This window comes from Streptopelia decaocto (assembly GCF_964273445.1).
Source record: "Streptopelia decaocto genome assembly, chromosome: 6".
Lineage (NCBI taxonomy): Eukaryota > Metazoa > Chordata > Aves > Columbiformes > Columbidae > Streptopelia > Streptopelia decaocto.
In genome coordinates, this window is record NC_138660.1 from 1,098,702 (window position 1) to 1,115,506 (window position 16,805).

The window sequence follows — 16,805 nt, forward strand, 5'->3', positions numbered from 1 at the left end:
CCACCGGCAGCCGGACGGGGTCACCGCTGGGCCTGGCGGTGACAGACACACCTCTCACCTCCGGAACCGCCGTCCTGTGCTTGTGCTCTCATGGCTGAGCCTCCAGTGTCCACTCAGCCGTTCTTCCCCAGATGTAGAGAACTCTGTTATCTGATTTTTATTATTATTTTTTTTTTAATTTCTGCTTTTGAAGGATTACAATGTTGTTTTCTTGCTTTGCAGCCATTTCCCCTGGTTTCCTCTTCACGGTGGTTGGTGAAAAGAGGTGAATTAACAGCCTATGTAGAAGACACTGGACTTTTTTCTAAAAGGACTTCGAAGCAGCAGGTGTACTTCTTCCTCTTCAACGACGTCCTCATTATCACCAAGAAGAAGAGGTAAGAGCGGCCCTGATGCCAAACGGCCTTTACCCGCGGCGGCTCCCTGAGCGCAGCGGGACCGCCGGCGGGTCCGGGTCTGTCGGCCGGCGGGTCCGGGTCTGTCGGCCGGCGGGTCCGGGTCTGTCGGCCGGCGGGTCCGGGTCTGTCGGCCGGCGGGTCCGGGTCTGTCCGCCGGCGGGTCCGGGTCTGTCGGCCGGCGGGTCCGTGTCCACTGTGTTCCTCACCCCGGGAAAGGAGAACCCAGCTTCTGGCTCTGGAGTGACGAAGTTGGTCACATCCCCAGCATTTCTATGTATTTTCTAGATATTTGTGTGTTTGAAAGATTGAAGGAGGTTCCGAGAGAAGTAAGTGGACCTGGTGCCTTTGCAGCATAAACCAAGAGGAAACACGGACTAAACGTGTTTTCAGTCCAGTAAGCATTTGCGAAGCCGTTTTTGTGTTGTAACGTGCTGTGTCTGAGAGAGCAGCTGAATTCTGGAGTTATTCGAGTTTCTCTTGTTGCTCTATCAGACTGCATTTAGAAATGAGAAATGACTCCTTGTCAAACAGGTTTTATTTTTGGCAAATGCAATGGAAATTCTAAATTGTTAAATTAAAAAGTTCATCCTTAATACCTTACAAAGGGAGAAGTTTTGGAGGGATGGAGGAGGAGCAGTTTTCATCCTCCACGCTTTGCACAGGGCTTGGTGTTCCCAGTGAGGTAATGGACACAACTTCTAGCAGCGTCCAGTTACAGTTTTATCACTACATTGTAGGGTAAGTTTAGAATAATCAAATTCAATTGCATTTACATCCTCTGCTTTTAGATGATACTTGATAGATAAACCTTATTCCTGTGTTTAAAAACTGTTTTGAAGAACAATTATTTTGCATGTGGGTTGGCCACTTTAAAAGAAGCCCATCTGTGAAACTTCAAATCCATAGCTTAAATAAATTTGGAGGAACAAGTTATGGTACAGAATCTGGGAAGAAAAGGCTAATGTTTAAGCAAAGAGAAACCAAAATGAAAATGGAGGGGGAAGATACTGAAGTGAAAGGGTTTTTGTAACGAAGACGGGCAGAGAAGTGACCAGGTTTCTGCCCAGCGTGTTCCTGATGCGTTTCCGAGGTTCAGAGCTGGCGAAAGCTGGTGCTGAGCCGCTGCTCTCCTGGGCCCCAGAAGTCCCTGCAGGACGTCCCGCTGGTGTCGCCTTTTTGAGTCAGTGTTTGAGTTGGGAAAACAGTGGGAAAATCTATTATCTGTGTTGTTACATTGTTTATTGGTTTCCTATGTGATGGCTTGTCCAGATTATAAAACAGATTTTTATAACAACGTATCTTATCCAGACTTCGGGGTTTGATGTATAACAGCTTCCAGCTGTTGGAAGCGAATGTTGTCAGGGGCCCAAAGCCCCTCGGTGACGGTGGCGCTGGGTGTCGCGCTCCAGGACCCCAGACGGGCGATGGGCGACTCCCCGGGCTCACAGAGAGCACTGGAGCCTTTGGTGTCTGTGCTCCCGCCCGCCCTGTTCCCATGGACACCGCAGCCCTGCTCCGAAATATTTGTTGCTCGTTGAATTTAAATGTTTGTACTTTTACTTGAGCAGTTGCGTTTCAGAAGATTCTTAACATTGCACAGAATCGCTCCTCGCTACTGTGCTAAAAATACTAATTACTTAGTGCTCCAGTCACGCTGTTTAATCTTCACCCCAAAGCGAATCTCCAGCTCTCTGGTCTGAGCAGTTTGCCATATATGCAGAACCTCAGGCACACAGCTGGGAACGGCTCAGTCCTGACCTAGTAAAGCCAGGCCCGGCGTGCGGTGCCGCTCGCATCCGCGGCGCTGGGGCCTTTCCAACCGCGTTGTAAATACGGAGTGAGCGCGTGTTCCAGGAGCCTTTTCCTAATGAGAACTGATACGTTCTAGCTGTAAAAAGATAAAAGGGGCTCTTGTGTTGGTGGATACCCAGGCGTGCTCCGGACTTCTTATGGTGTAATTGTAATGAGGCTTCTTTAATCCTCATAATCTTCTGCAGCTACAAGTTCACCTCCTGATAGGAAATCGCAAGGTTTAACTGCTTTCTCTTGCTCATTAAGTAGGTTAAATGGAATTTAGATTTTTTCAGTATGTCATTTAAAAAATAGACTCTTTTAATAGCTGTAGAATGTTACTGCGTCACCCTGCAGAGCCCAGCGGCGCGGGTGTGTCGGGGTGTCGGACCCGGTGGCAGGGCCGGTTTGCAGCGCGGTGCCCGGCTGTGGGTTCTGCCCCCACACGGTGCCGTGGCCGCCTGGAGCCAAGCGCCGGGTGACATCGGGGCTGCTCCACGGCCCCCAGCGTCACCGGGCAGGCCCTTGGGCGCAGCGCCAGGGCCTCATCCATCTCCACAAGAGCACTGTCCGGTTGGTATGTGTGACTTGTCTGCAAGGAGCCAAGTGTAGCCTGACTCTAAGGAACCTGAACATCCATGTATTATTCTTTCAGCTTTGTGGTAGTTTTTTACCCTTCCGTTTCATTCTCTTTGCTCCTTTTCTGGCCTCTTCTCTTTTGTCACCTGTGCTGCCGCTGCCATTTGAAGGCAGCATTCTCACATAAGGAGTAACATGCAATGTAAGTTCCACAAAGTATGATGAAATTAGTGCTTAATTTAGAACACAGAATACTTAGTACACATACTACTTGTACGTTCATGCGTGTGTCCTCCTGCTGAGTTTGCCGGTGTCCCCGTGCGGGAGCCGCGGCTCCGGCCGTGTCACACCTGGGGTCCAGCAGGACGCGCTGCCCCAGGCCCGGCCCAGAGCAGCCGCTGCCTCTGGCGCCCTGTGGCTGGCTCTGAGCTGCGCCAAAAGCAAACGCCTCCCTCTGTTCCACAGCCCCTCCTGGGACCACACAGATCTGCTTACACGTTTCAGTTGTTAACGCTCAGAGCTGCTGTGGGCGAGCGCTGTGTTCTGCAGAGAACTCCAGAATTAATAAAGGTCTGTTACATACAGCTAAGAAGCTGCTTTATCCAGGTGTTCAGAAAATCCACCAGGTTACATCCTGAGTGCTTTTAGAGGATCGCGGGTGAACTCCAGAGAGGCTTTTATTTTTGAATGGGTGTACATGTATTGAATATTCTGTTCTCCATCATCCCCTAAGGATGCGGCTGGAGCCCTGTCTGTTTTGGTGGAATGCAGCTGGAGTTCATAGCACAAAGCGCCCGAGGGTCAGCGCTGCTCGGAACGGTCCCTGTTCCCCCGCGCTGGGGGCTGTAACCGGAGGCACCCACACGCACGGGAGCTGCTGCGCAACAGCCAGGATTTGGGAGCCGCGCAGCTGGAAGGAGGAAAGCAAACAGGGCACTGACCGTGTGCTCTCTGTTCCAGTGCAGGTGGCCTGGAACAGCTGATGTTGCACCCATAGATACCTGGTCTTCATCAAAGTGTCTTTGAAATCTGCAGGCATTCCCTGCAAAGTGTTCTAAAACAGTCCTGTTGTTTCATGTTCCAAACCTGAAATAAACCTTCAGCAAAGGAGATCAATTCTGAATTGAAAATGCAGTTGCCCTGCTGGATTAGCGGAGCACAGCAGTTTTAAAGGAGGTGTTAATTGTGGTTCCCGTTACCCGCCGTACCCCTGCTCAGCGCCCGCGTGTCTGGGAGGGGCAGGGCCGGGGGCATCACCGCAGAGCGGGGCCAAACCAACTGCGCGGCAGCTTCACGTCGCACTGCGCTGTTGATGGAAGAAGAAACAGGAAGGATTCGTAGAGGTTTTTCTCCGTTGATTAGTGAGTAAGGGCTTTGTTATTAGTTACGCTTGGTAAGGAATGCAGCATTATAGACGACTCTTCCTTTTCCACAGAGCTCCAGCCGCCTCCCCCCGCTGGGCCCGCTCTGCCCAGCTCTGCCCAGCTCTGCTCAGACTGCACCGAACTGACCAGAACCAACCACAGCAAAACAAACCCACCGCCTACCCCACGCCAAACCAACCCTTTCTGTTCCATATTATGTATGTTAAGAGGGAGAGTCAGATAACTGTTAGACACAAAAGTTTTTTCTTCTACTGCAGCTGGCGCTCGAAACCGCTGTTCTCAGTGACCAGTAGCATCTCTTTGTACAGAAGTGAATTCATTTGTATCTGGAGCTGGGTTTAGGGGACTCTGCTCCCGCCCCTCTTCAGACACCTTCACTTTTCTTTGAGAACGTACAAACCTGTACTGCAAAACACCCCATTTCAGGTATTTAATTGACAGACCGAAAGTAAAATCATCCCCTGCTGTTGAAACGAGAACTTTGTTTTTCCACTAGATGCACAGCCAGAAACTGTTAATGCCCAAAAATCCACAACTAAATATGATCTGTAAACCTGTCGCCACTTGACTAGAGAAATTCTTGCAATGCTGTATGAGTCACGGGAATCAGCAACAGCTCCTGGTTTCAGCCATAATGCCGCTCAGTTGTGTTTCAGCAATTCTTTTCTGAAGGATTGAACCCAAGAATTATAGAGACCATTATATCAGCTCCTGAGGTGTCTGCAGGTGTTTCCCTGACAGTTCACGAGCCGGGTACAATATATCCCAACGGAGCAGAGTCCTGGGCTCCATCTCTTACACCGTGGCCGACCCGCGCTTGAGCTGCCGGGAAGGGGAACGTCCCGTCGGGGCTTCGGGTGCTTCAGCTCCAGGGGGTCGGGGTTTGGTTTCTCGGCTCAGCGCTCAGCTTTCTGTGCATCTCTGGCACCAAAATTAATCTCCTCAAGTATTTTTCATGAACTGTAGCAATGTGAAGCTTTTGCATAGCTTTTCATTGCTTGAGACTGGGGTATGAATGGATTTTAGCTTCAGGTGGAGTATGTGTAGTTGCACCTTGAAGTTGGCTGTATTTGGTGTACTGCAAAATGTGACACGAGCAGGATTTGGGCAGGGCGGGGGAGCTGCCGTTGTGCCCATGTAAGCACGGCTCTTCTGTCTTGTACCAGTGTAGGACACTAAATCTGAACAGCTCTACAAGTGTGTGTGAAATGAAGTCATGGGGTGATCAGTCTATTGGTGTTCTAGACGGCTGCTGTGACCTGCTGAAGTGCGTGTAAGACAATTGTAGGAAATACCCTCACAAGTTCCAGTAGAATCAAAAGGCCTTTCCAGCTGGCTGCTCGTTCCTTGTCATCAGCTGCTAGTTCTGGATTAAGTGGTGTAAATTCTTGTAATTGTTTCTTTGATGATGTTTCATGGCTTCAGGAGTTTGGAAATGCACGATCTGTATTAATGTGGCTTAGAGCGGTGTGTTTATTGACAGAGCACTGTGTGAAAGGTGCGGTGTGCGCTGCGTTCGCCAGACCCGGCGTGTGAGGAGCCTTCGCCCGCTCTTGAAATTCACAGTCAGCTCAGGTTCTGTTTCAGAATATTGTAAAATAGTTTCTGGACTAGACTGTGTACCCGCAGATGGACAACGATTGTCCTGCATTTAAAATAAGAATCAAGGGTGTTTATCTGGAGGCAGTGTACATACCTGCAGTTCACAGGCACAGGGAAAGGAAACTACTTCTTTTTCCCTATAAAATTCTAAAATTAAGGTCAGTTGTTCATTTGAAGCTACAGAAGAAAAAAACCAGCACAGTTCTATACAACCACTGTGCCTGCTTTCAGATTTAATGGAGTTAAGTTGAACTGACACCCTGTCAAGGACACCAAAGTAATTTAACTGGGTCACTAAATGAAATTCTCCAGGCTTTAAGAACTGACATCATTTATATTTTGGAAAATGGGTAGTTTTGAAAACAAATGGAAAAGATGAAGATCTGAGGTGTCAGAAGAGTTGTGCCGTGCTGCATGGTAAGAAGTGGATTCCGTGACTCGAGTTTGCTTCCAGACGTACTTAGTGGAACATTAAACATTGACCTTTTTTCCTCCTGTCTTTGTTGCAGCGAGGAGAGCTACAACGTCACGGACTACGCTCTGCGGGAGCAGCTGGCGGTGCAGCCGTGCGCCGAGGACGCGGCGCTGGCTCCGGCGCGGAACGTCCCGGCGCTGGCCCCGGCGCTGGCCCCGGCGGCGCTGGCCTCGGCCGCGCGGCAGGGCCAGAACGCGGCCCAGCTCTTCCGGCTGCTGGTGCGCAGCAACCACGCCGGGGACAGCGTGGAGCTGCTCCTGGGCACCGACACGCAGTGAGTGCACCCGGCTGCTTCTCTGGCCTCGAGCTCGTGGCGCGGGAATGATGGAGAATTGAACTGGTGTGCTGGAATTGTAGAAACTTGGGTATCTGGTATGGTGCGCTACTATTTTGGCTCTTAAGGCCCAGAATTGCAATGCCATAGAGATCGCCAGGCCCCAGTCAGGGGCTGCTGGTTCCCCTCTAGTCGTTACTGGTGAGCTAACAAGGGCTTCAGGACAGGTACTCACGCGGTTTGGATTTCTGGGGGTTTCGAGGGGCTCTGGAAGGAACTCCATAGCAGACCTGGGGCTGGACTGCAGCTCTCAGGGGCCTTAGACAAGTGTTTAAAAGACATTGTATTCCTGCTACAACAAACCCCAGGGATGACTCAGATACTCAGGTCTTTTTTGTAGTTCACATTATCACTAAGAACCATCCATCTGGCCATACGTCCTCGTTAGATTGTGTTTAACACTTGTGTTATGTGGCACAACTTCCATTTCCTTTATTTTTTTTAAACCATAATATTACTTAGGTTGTAAATGACTGAAATGCGATGGGGTTTCTGTGGTTCTGTGCTGGTTTGTTCCTCGTTGGTTTGAAGTATCTTGTTCTGATTGTCAGTTCTTTCAGCAGTTTGGGGTCACACCGTGTTGTCTGTAGAGCACGGGATCGGGAGGAAACAGGCAGAACGGTGGTAGCAGGCAAACGGTGTTGGGGTCTGAATGCAGAACGCTCATCCCGGAGCAGCCATTAGTGAGTTACTAATTAGAACAGGACGGTTGGATGGTGCGGGGTGGGAGCAGCCCTGATGAGCTGGGACGTGCCCCCGGTCCCGGGACGGACGTGGACGTGCCCCCGGTCCCGGGATGGACGTGCCCCTGGTCCCGGGACGGATGTGCCCCTGGTCCCGGGATGGACGTGGACGTGCCCCCGGTCCCGGGACGGACGTGGACGTGCCCCCGGTCCCGGGACGGACGTGCCCCCGGTCCCGGTGCCACTTGGAGCGTTCTGCACTAGGAACGGCAACAACAGGCGTCTTGTCGTGGCACTGCCCGTGCCCGAGCTGAAAGGTTCTGTGTGTGGGGTGCAGGACGCGGAGCAGAGTCGTCCAGACGGCCCAGCCTGGAAAAACTGAACGGTTTTAGGTTTGCTTTCAAAGTTTAGAATAACCCTGAAAGAAACTACAGATCATGAATGATTTCTATTAAAGATCTCGTTATAAAGCAAGATGATTCAGACTTGTTTGGAAATGCATTTTTATTGGGAAAAAATGCAGTGCATTTTTAGTTGTCTGGGCTTCTTATCAAAAGACAGTTTGTTCTGCAGATTTATTATTGATTTGCTCTATACTGTTTGTAATATAAATAGCAGTCTGGCAGATTGTCACTCAGAGGAACAGATCCGGAAAATAATGACTTTATTTGAAACTTACCTATTTTTATAGAGTATTATTATTTACTATAGAGTATTGTTATTTATTATTATTTATTATTTATAGAGTATTATTGTAGCACAGTTTGCTGGTGTTTGTCACTTCATGTGCCGTGTGGTTCCCAAGGACAGGAGTCTCTGTGTTAGGTCAGGAGCCTTATATTGCCCTGTGAATAAGGCACAAAATGCACGGTATAAACAGATTGTGAAGAAATATGTATTTAAACGTGGACATGGTCTGGCCTTAGTCCGTTTTTCTTAGAGTTGTCTGAGGGAAATGTAGTTTTCCTGTTAAGAACGGTTGCAAGGAAAGGAAAAGAGGAGTCTAAATAACCCCAGTTTCTAACAAAGGCCAGGAAGTTAAGCTCATACAAAACTGTACATAGACTTTCTTGTTTTGGTTGAAGCACCAGTTTAGTAGCACCCGCTTTTAATGACCGAAATGTCTGAAGTAGCTCGTGTTGTAGTTCTGGCCGCTGGTAGGAGACCAACAGGTATCAGGTGTCGGGAGGATGGGCGGGTGTTTCATCTTTGAGAAAGAAGATATGTTGGGGATTTTTTTTTTTTAACCCCCATTTTCTTAGTAAATGCCACTAAACTGTATTTCTACTGACAACAGTGAGTGGATGTTCCCCTCGGGTGCTCGGTGCCCGGTGCCGGGTGGGCGCTGGCGCTGGAGCCCGGGCTGCCCCCCCGCCGCGGGCACCGTCCCGGCTGCCCCCCCCACCACGGGCACCGTCCCGGCTCCCCCCCACCACGGGCACCGTCCCGGCTGCCCCCCCACCGCGGGCACCGTCCCGGCTGCCCCCCCCGCCGCGGGCACCGTCCCAGCTGCCCCCCACCGCGGGCACCGTCCCGGCTGCCCCCCCCGCCGCGGGCACCGTCCCGGCTCCCCCCCGCCGCGGGCACCGTCCCGGCTGCCCCCCCGCCACGGGCACCGTCCCGGCTGCCCCCCCCGCCACGGGCACCGTCCCGGCTGCCCCCCCCGCCGCGGGCACCGTCCCGGCTGCCCCCCCGCCGCGGGCACCGTCCCGGCTCCCCCCCCGCCGCGGGCACCGTCCCGGCTCCCCCCCCGCCGCGGGCACTGTCCCGTTTGCGCGGCGGCCGCAGACCCCGCGGGCCGTTCCCAAACCCCATCTGCTGCTGCTTGCAGAGGCTTCTGAATTCTGACAAAGTGGGGGCTCGGCACAATGCAGATGTTATTTTAGTTAAAAACTGAAGTTATCCAAAGATAGCAACAAACCTTTATCTTCGGGGAAGGGGAATAAAAGAATTCTACCCTGCAGCTCCCTCGGTTCTGATGGCAAAGCCCTTCAGCAAACGTGAGAAAATCTGTTTTTTTTCTGGAATGTTTGGTTTGGGAATCAAGTTCAAATTTTATTTGCAGAAATTCAAAGTTTCAATCATTAACTTGTTACAGCTCAGCCATTTATAGGTGATTGAGGATTAGTTTTCTTTTTCCTTTAGCTTGTTCCACTCCCTCCCAAAATCAGTTGTGATCTGCACTCTGTGATGTATCGTGTAGCACTCGGAACCTCAGTAATTCGTTTGCTCAGCTCAGAAACACCGACACGTGTAGTCTGAGTTGGTTCAGTGTTTCCTGCTCTATCCAAGGGGGATGCAGCGACTCGGGGGGGCCTCCGGTGGTCCCAGGGCAGCCGTGCTGGACACACCGACGTGTGACCGTGCGCTGGGCCCGTGGGTTGCTTTGCCTGGTTTGTTCTGGTTTGGTGGTTTTTTCACGCTAAGTGTGTGTTACAGGTGGTTCTTACAGGCAGCCCGTGGTACTGTACATTACAATTGGTGTATTACATTTATCAGATGCTTTGTACATTAGATGATAGGTTTTGGTTTTAATAAGGCTACTAAGAAGTATGAGTTACAGACACTAGTGGAGAAGTTTATCTGTGTAACTTAAAAATAATTAAAATTAAAGGTATATGAGACATGAAGCTGGTAGATCCAATGCATATAAGCTTTGTTTTTTCCTAATTGACCATGTTTAAAATAGTTTAATATGTTTGAATAATCTATTACTAGAAGTAGTATCAAACTTCTGGGCATATTTTGAGAGAGGAGAAAGGAAGTTTTGGGTTGTCGTCTGTATCCAAACCAGGGAAAACTTCAACAATCTCAGCACGGGGAGCAGCCTGGAGCACGATGGAGAGCAGCCTTGAGCACGATGGAGAGCAGCCTTGAGCACGATGGAGAGCACGGGCTGGGAGGCTGAGCTGTGTGTTTGGCTTTGCAGGAGCGACAGAGCGCGCTGGGTGACGGCGCTGGGGCCGGGCCGGGCCGGGCCGGACACGGGCAGGGACCGCGACCGGGACCGGGACCGCACCAGTAAGTGCCGGGGCTGAGCGGGGGCGGCGCGCGGGGTCCGTGCCGCACGCCCCTTGCAGCCTTTGACACCTGTTGTCGGGTGTTTCGGTCTGTTCACCAGAACTGCAAAGCCCATTGCCGTGTATGTTTATCCCGTGTATGTTTATCCCGTGTATGTTTATCCCGTGTATGTTTATCCCGTGTATGTTTATCCCGTGTATGTTTATCCCATGTTTTCGTGTGATTATTCAGGTATGGAGCCATTTGCATGATTTGCTGCTTCCTTTGGGTTTTTTTTGAGGGGTGTATATTCTAGAATGGAAATTTTTAGAGTAAATGACATATATATTTTAATAAAAGCTAATATGAATTGTTTAATTCAGCCTGGCTCGTTTCTCCCACAGCTTTGACTCAGGTGGAGATCATCAGAACTTACACAGCGAAGCAGTCCGATGAGCTCTCTCTTCAAGTTGCGGACGTCGTGTTGGTTTATCAAAAAGTCAGTGACGGTGAGTGAAAATGTTGCCGTTAATAACCCTCTGTGAGCACTGCGGGTGAATCCAGCTAGAAAAACGTGCTTCCAAACGGCGCTGGCCGTGCCATGAACAAACCCGAGCGTCTGTGCTGGGGTTCCTGCGGCGGCTCTGCCCTGGCGGCACATGGGCCGTCTCCCATCGCCTCTCAGGTGAAACAATCGACACAGGTAAAGAGCTGCAGCAGGTGTGTGCTGGCTGCTTTTGACAGGTGAATGTCCACAAATACGAGACTGAATTCTGCCTAAAAAACATAGAGCTCAGAGGTTTTAATAAGTTTGTCTGAGTAGGAGAAAAGGCCATAATTACCCACGTCCCGTGCTGTGTCAGTGCCTGCTGAGCACAGCGCTGTGCTCCAGTTTTCTACAGCAGCAGGTTCCCTGAGATTAAAATCGTTTTCTGCCTGGACACACACGTGATTTGACCAATATCTCCAGCCTCAGGATGCTTGACGCACTGAGTCCTCTTTTACGATGTCAATTCTACATTGCAAATGAAATCAAAGATCCTGTCACCTGTGCTGCATGGCTTCCTTCAGATTGCAATTATATTATATTCTTTATATTATTTCAAACAATATATTTGAATTACAATACAAAAATGTATCACACTTGTTTCATATAATATTTATTTTTTGCATACTGTTTTGTTCTGGCCATACGAAAAACCAATCTGCTGAACCTTTCTTGATCTGGTACTTTGTTCACTACACAGGTGAAAGTAGCACGTACGTGAGGACTAAGTGCACCACACAGAGTTCTGACAAAGCACCTTTAACATGACTTGGAAGGTTTGTTACTCGGGTCTGTTCCCTCTGCAGGTTGGTACGAAGGGGAGCGGCTGCGCGATGGCGAAAGGGGCTGGTTCCCCATGGAGTGCGCTAAAGAAATCACGTGTCGCGCCACGCTCGACAAGAACATGGAACGGATGGGACGCTTACTGGGACTTGAAACCAACGTGTAGCCGCGTCCTGCTCCTCCCTCCTGCACTCAGGATTCGCACCGACGCCGGCAGCGGGCACGGCCGCGCACAGCGCGCGGGGAGAGGGGGCACCAGCGCAAAGAACCCGGTGACAGAGCACTGATATTCACATACCCGTCCTGTCGTTTTGCATTTTGAGAGCTCTGAACTGAGAGCTGGCTCAACCAGCCGCAGATTTCAACAGGTTTCTTAGGCACTGTGTCAAAACCTGTGTGTGACCTGAGTGAGAATAGCCAAGCCTGTAATTGAGAAAGGCCTGCTTGTCCAGCACAGACCCAGGGCCGGGCTTCCTAAGAAGTAATGGGCTCTCTAACCCATGCCAGCCAAGCGGGGAGCAGCCGCGGAGCAGGACGCGGAGCAGGACGCGGAGCAGGACGCGGAGCAGGGCCGGAGCGGTGCCTCCCGCGGCGCTCCAGGACTGCACCATTCTCATTCAGGCAGCTCCGACGCGTTCTCCTCCTCGTGCTGCAGTGTGAAAGCGTTTCTGAAAGCAAGAAAGAGGTACCCAACTCTGCAAAACAGGCAATGGTGATTAGCCTGTTTTAAGATCCATTTCAGCAGAGGTATTTTAAAGGAGTATAACTGCTGGAAATGTGTCTATTTTGTTCCTGTTTTCCTTGTGTTTAACTAGGTCTTCATGTTAAGTTATTGCTTCAGAGCAAGAGTTTTGATGGGACTGCAGAATACATGAAATACATTGTTCTGGGTTTTGTTGTTAGTGTCTCTGCTCTCCTGTACTAGAGGAGATTGATCACTTCCTTCTCTGGAGCCAGAAAGTTCAACTGAACTGCAGTTTACCTCCATCCTCAGCAGCTGTCAGCATTGTGCTGGATCCACGGGCAAAAATGAGGAGACGATGGAGCTGTAAACTTTGGTTAAGGTGCCAGGTGTTCTCACCTGGAGCAGACAGCAGGTGAGGGGTGACCAGTCCCGGCTGGGACAGCACTGGGCCTCCCGCTGCCCCCCCCCCACGCTGCCCCCCCTCACGCTGCCGTTCAGCTTTGCAATTCCACAGGAAAAAACAACCACTTAAGGTGTGAACACAACACACCCAACACAACGTACATTTCAGTGCATCTTCTCTGTGTGTAGCTGTGACAGTCTGTATTCTAAAAACCTTCACCTTCCCAAGGACCAGCTGACAGCTCGGGGGTAGAACACGTGTTCAGTAAAAGGGAAACACTTACACAAGACTCTGCTTTGTTCCATTCCCTGTCTTTTTAAAGGGGCTGTATGTTTTATATACTGTAATATGTTGATTTGTGAATGAATTGGATGTTTATAAAGATATATCTCTGTAACAATTTAAAATATATTAGGATAGCAATAATTTTGTACAAAAGTACTTACCTTGGTGGTCTTGACAGTGGTTATACAGCCTTGTAAATTAATTTATAAGTGGACTGATAAAATAGTAATGAGAGAAACTGTAAATTGAACAAAAAACTTATTTAACATAGTGAAATACTGCTAATAAATTTTTAACAAATTTTATTGTACACAGGCAGATGTTTAACACATAACTGAATGTATAAATCCAGACATTAATGTTATTCAGATTTTTTTAATACATTGTATATATTTTTCATACCTAGTTTTTCCAAAAATGCTGTAATTTTTTTTAAAGGCATTTTCCAGTTTTCCTGTTGTCAGACACAGTTCTTCAGGGATTAAAGACTTCTATGATTTTATAGGACAACAATCAATAAAATACTTTTAAATCCTTACTAAAAAAAGCTTCAGTTTTTCTTTAACAAATACTGTTAAACTGCAAGTTGTTCGGGTCATTCTTGTCAGAGAAATCCCATCTGTTCTGTACAGACAAACAGCCCATCCCGTGTCCACCTCGTCTGTCACAGACACAGGTTCCAGCCAAGCCCGTGAAGCTGGAGCAATGGCATTGAACCCAGGCCTAGGAGAGCAGCTCGTGGCTCACACTAAACCAGCCAAGACGTTCTTAAGGATCTGTGCTTTGAGTTGTATGAACAGTTTCCCAAACCCAGGGGTTTGCACAGTGTGGTTCGGTTTTGGTTTTGTTTTGTAGCAACTCCACCATATTTTCATTACCAAAAATGTTTCAACTCTGAGTTGCCCCAAGACAAACAATTCTGCAGTGGGAATCATCTGCAAAACCCATTCCTTGATGCACTGACCAGCACACACTCGCTGTCTCTGCCACCCGAGGACAACGAGGTGACACTAGTACCTCCTTTTCAATTAAACAGCCCAGCAGTGACAGAATAGAGCTGGGAGTTCGTTACTGGTAAATTAACTCTCATTTTTGCAGCGCTTGGAATGTGTACCCCTTCCTTACATAACTTCTCTCATCAGGTTTTGACAAGCTGACCAAAACTAAAAGGCTCTCAGTTCCCTGAACCAAAATTTAATTTTACATGCTGCAATTAAATATAGATTATTTAAGGTGTGCAGAAGCCATGCGAAGTCCAGCATGTATGTCTGGCAGCTAAACCTGCGCAGATGAGAACCAGGAGCCCACCAAGAGCCCTCCAGGAACCTGGTGCCCCGGCCCGACCTGTCCCAGCGTTGCCAAATGCTCACCCGACACCACTAAACAACAGTTATTAACACCATACTTCTACTTCTTTATATCATCCCTGCAACATAACACATAGTACATTTGTCTGCTGAACTCCAGAGAAGTGATGTGATAATGCAGTGTTGTTCTTTCACATCAAAGAATACATTTGTTCTCCATTATGCAAAGCTCATCGGCTGCAAACAAACTAGCAGAAGCAGGATCACTTTAAACAACCTACACGCCATGAACCGCAGTCTTTGTGCAGCACCATACTTACATGCACATACCTTAACTCTGTATCTATAGAATATATTCACATAACCTTTCTTTTCTTGCGTATCCTGTTTCTACAGTAACACACTCAGTCGAAACAAGCCGAGGGAACACAAGTGTTCGAAACAAGCCCAGAGTGAACTTTGATGCCAAGACTAAGTCTTGTTTCCTCAAACGACAGAGACAGCTCTCAGTGGTGCTCTGAGCTCTGCAAAAGATCTTCAACAGCTGTATCATAACAACCACATCACTTGGGCAAACTGGAAATAACACGATGGTCAGGAAGAATTAATTACCACTAATGATTTCTGTTTTATTCCATAACCTGGAGCTCCAGAAGATGCTAGAAACTAACAAACACATGGACAGAAACAGCCTTTGTTAAGTGCACTATGAACTGTGGAGAGAAACATCTGTGATCTCTGGCCACCGCATTCAAAGGGAGGTTTAAAGACCTCACAGCAGCATCGCTACATAGACTGTGCGATAAGCCCATGCTGTGGTTTAAGCTGCTCGCACCGTGGGAGGGGGAAGAGAATTGGAAGGGTAGAAGTGAGAAAACTTGGGGTTCAGATAAAGACAGTTTAACAGGTAAAGAAAAAGCCATGCGCACGAGCAAAGCAAAATGAGGGATTTATGTTGAGCCGCCTCCAGGAGAACGGGCTCCATCACACACATGGATGACTTGGGAAGACACCCGCAACTCCCAGTGTCCCCCCCTCGTCCTGCAGCTCCGGCTGCCGAGCAGCACGGCCCACGAGCTGGGGACAATCCCTGTGGGCAGCCGGGCTCACCCCACAGCACCCCAAACGGCCCGTTACCAGCTCTTGACACCACAACGCAGGACGCGGCACCGGACCTGGCACCGGACCCGGCGGGACAGTAACTCCCCAGCCAAACCAGGACACCGCGAGTGGGAAACGGCTCATTTTCCAACTCAGGAACATGGAGGTTTTTGATACATTTATGCTTAAAAGGATTTGTTGAGCACAGCTGGGGAAAGTGTAACTAGTACCATTTTTTTTCCACAACAGTCACATTATAATTAAGGCTGAGACCACACCAGCCCGTGACCTTTAGTTCTGGTGGAGGCCTCAATACCACAGCCCGATCCCCCACAATTTGGAGGGACAGCCGTTTGAAAGAACTGCCATCCATATTTAATTTGTTCAATCTATGCTGCTACTGTTACCCTTTCTTTCCACCCTCAGTGCTCTGCAGTAGAAATCCAGCCATAACTTAAGTACCGCAGAAAACCGAGAACAAAGAGCACGACTGGGATCGCTTGCTGGTCTTTACTTTCTTCGTGACTTTAATCCAACCCTGTAGTGTTCCTGATTCCTAATCCAACCAGCCTTCCCCAACACCCGGGGGTTTGTGACGCGAGCGGCCGCCCCCACGTCCGACCGCCCCCCGTGTCCGACCGTCCCCCCCGCGTCCGACCGCCCCCCGTGTCCGACCGTCCCCCCCCCGTGTCCGACCGCCCCCCCCCGTGTCCGACCGCCCCCCCCGTGTCCGACCGCCCCCCCCGTGTCCGACCGCCCCCCCGTGTCCGACCGCCCCCCGTGTCCGACCGCCCCCCCCCGTGTCCGACCGCCCCCCCGTGTCCGACCGTCCCCCCCCCGTGTCCGACCGGCCCCCCCCGTGTCCGACCGCCCCCCCCCGTGTCCGACCGTCCCGCCCCCGCGGCTCCGGGCGCCATCTTGTGTCCTCCCGCCCCGCTGCAGCTGCACCTTTGTCTCCACCAGCGCCACACCAAGCGACATCATCGCTGCCATTTCCTCACAAACCGCCGCCGATTCCGTTCACTTCCCCCCGCGCTTCGCTCCCGGGCTCACCTGCAGCTCCCGCCGCTCGCTCACCGCCGGTCCTGCGCCCCTGAGGTGGATGGAACGGCCGCCTCCGCGCGTGCCCGATCCCGGCGGCCCCCGGGGGTCTCGCGGCCCCGGGGGGGTCCCGCACAACGGGGTCGGGGCGGGGGGGCCGGGCCGGGGCTCCGGCCGGGTCGGTGGCCCCCGGGCGCGCTCCCGCGGCCGCGCACGAGGCTCCCGTTGCCTCCTTCCCTAACGCAGCGCACCTGGGGTGAGGCCGTTAACGGACCGAGGGGGGCTGAGCTACAGGTGCCTTTTGCAGCTGTGCTGTGCAAATAACGAGCTTGGCGCCCTTGTTAACCCCTGGAAAGCACAGAACAGTCACTAACATTTCTGCACAAAATAATTTCAACTGAGCAGT

General features: G+C 50.6%; 1 protein-coding gene across 3 annotated transcripts in view; it reads left to right on the forward strand.

Moving 5' to 3' along the window:
* ARHGEF26 (Rho guanine nucleotide exchange factor 26) overlaps positions 1–15,915 on the forward strand; it is a 41,767-nt gene extending 25,852 nt beyond the window's left edge. For 2 of the 3 annotated variants that reach the window (XM_082055246.1, XM_082055244.1), the window contains 5 exons: positions 223–377; positions 6,265–6,504; positions 10,177–10,268; positions 10,652–10,756; positions 11,601–15,915. In XM_082055246.1, coding sequence (XP_081911372.1) covers positions 223–377; positions 6,265–6,504; positions 10,177–10,268; positions 10,652–10,756; positions 11,601–11,743 — 735 coding nt within the window. In that variant the 3' untranslated portion in view covers positions 11,744–15,915. Of the gene's footprint in view, positions 1–222; positions 378–3,501; positions 3,824–6,264; positions 6,505–10,176; positions 10,269–10,651; positions 10,757–11,600 lie in introns of those variants that run through there. The other variant, XM_082055245.1, reaches the window with a different exon arrangement.
* The last annotated feature ends 890 nt before the right edge of the window (positions 15,916–16,805 follow it).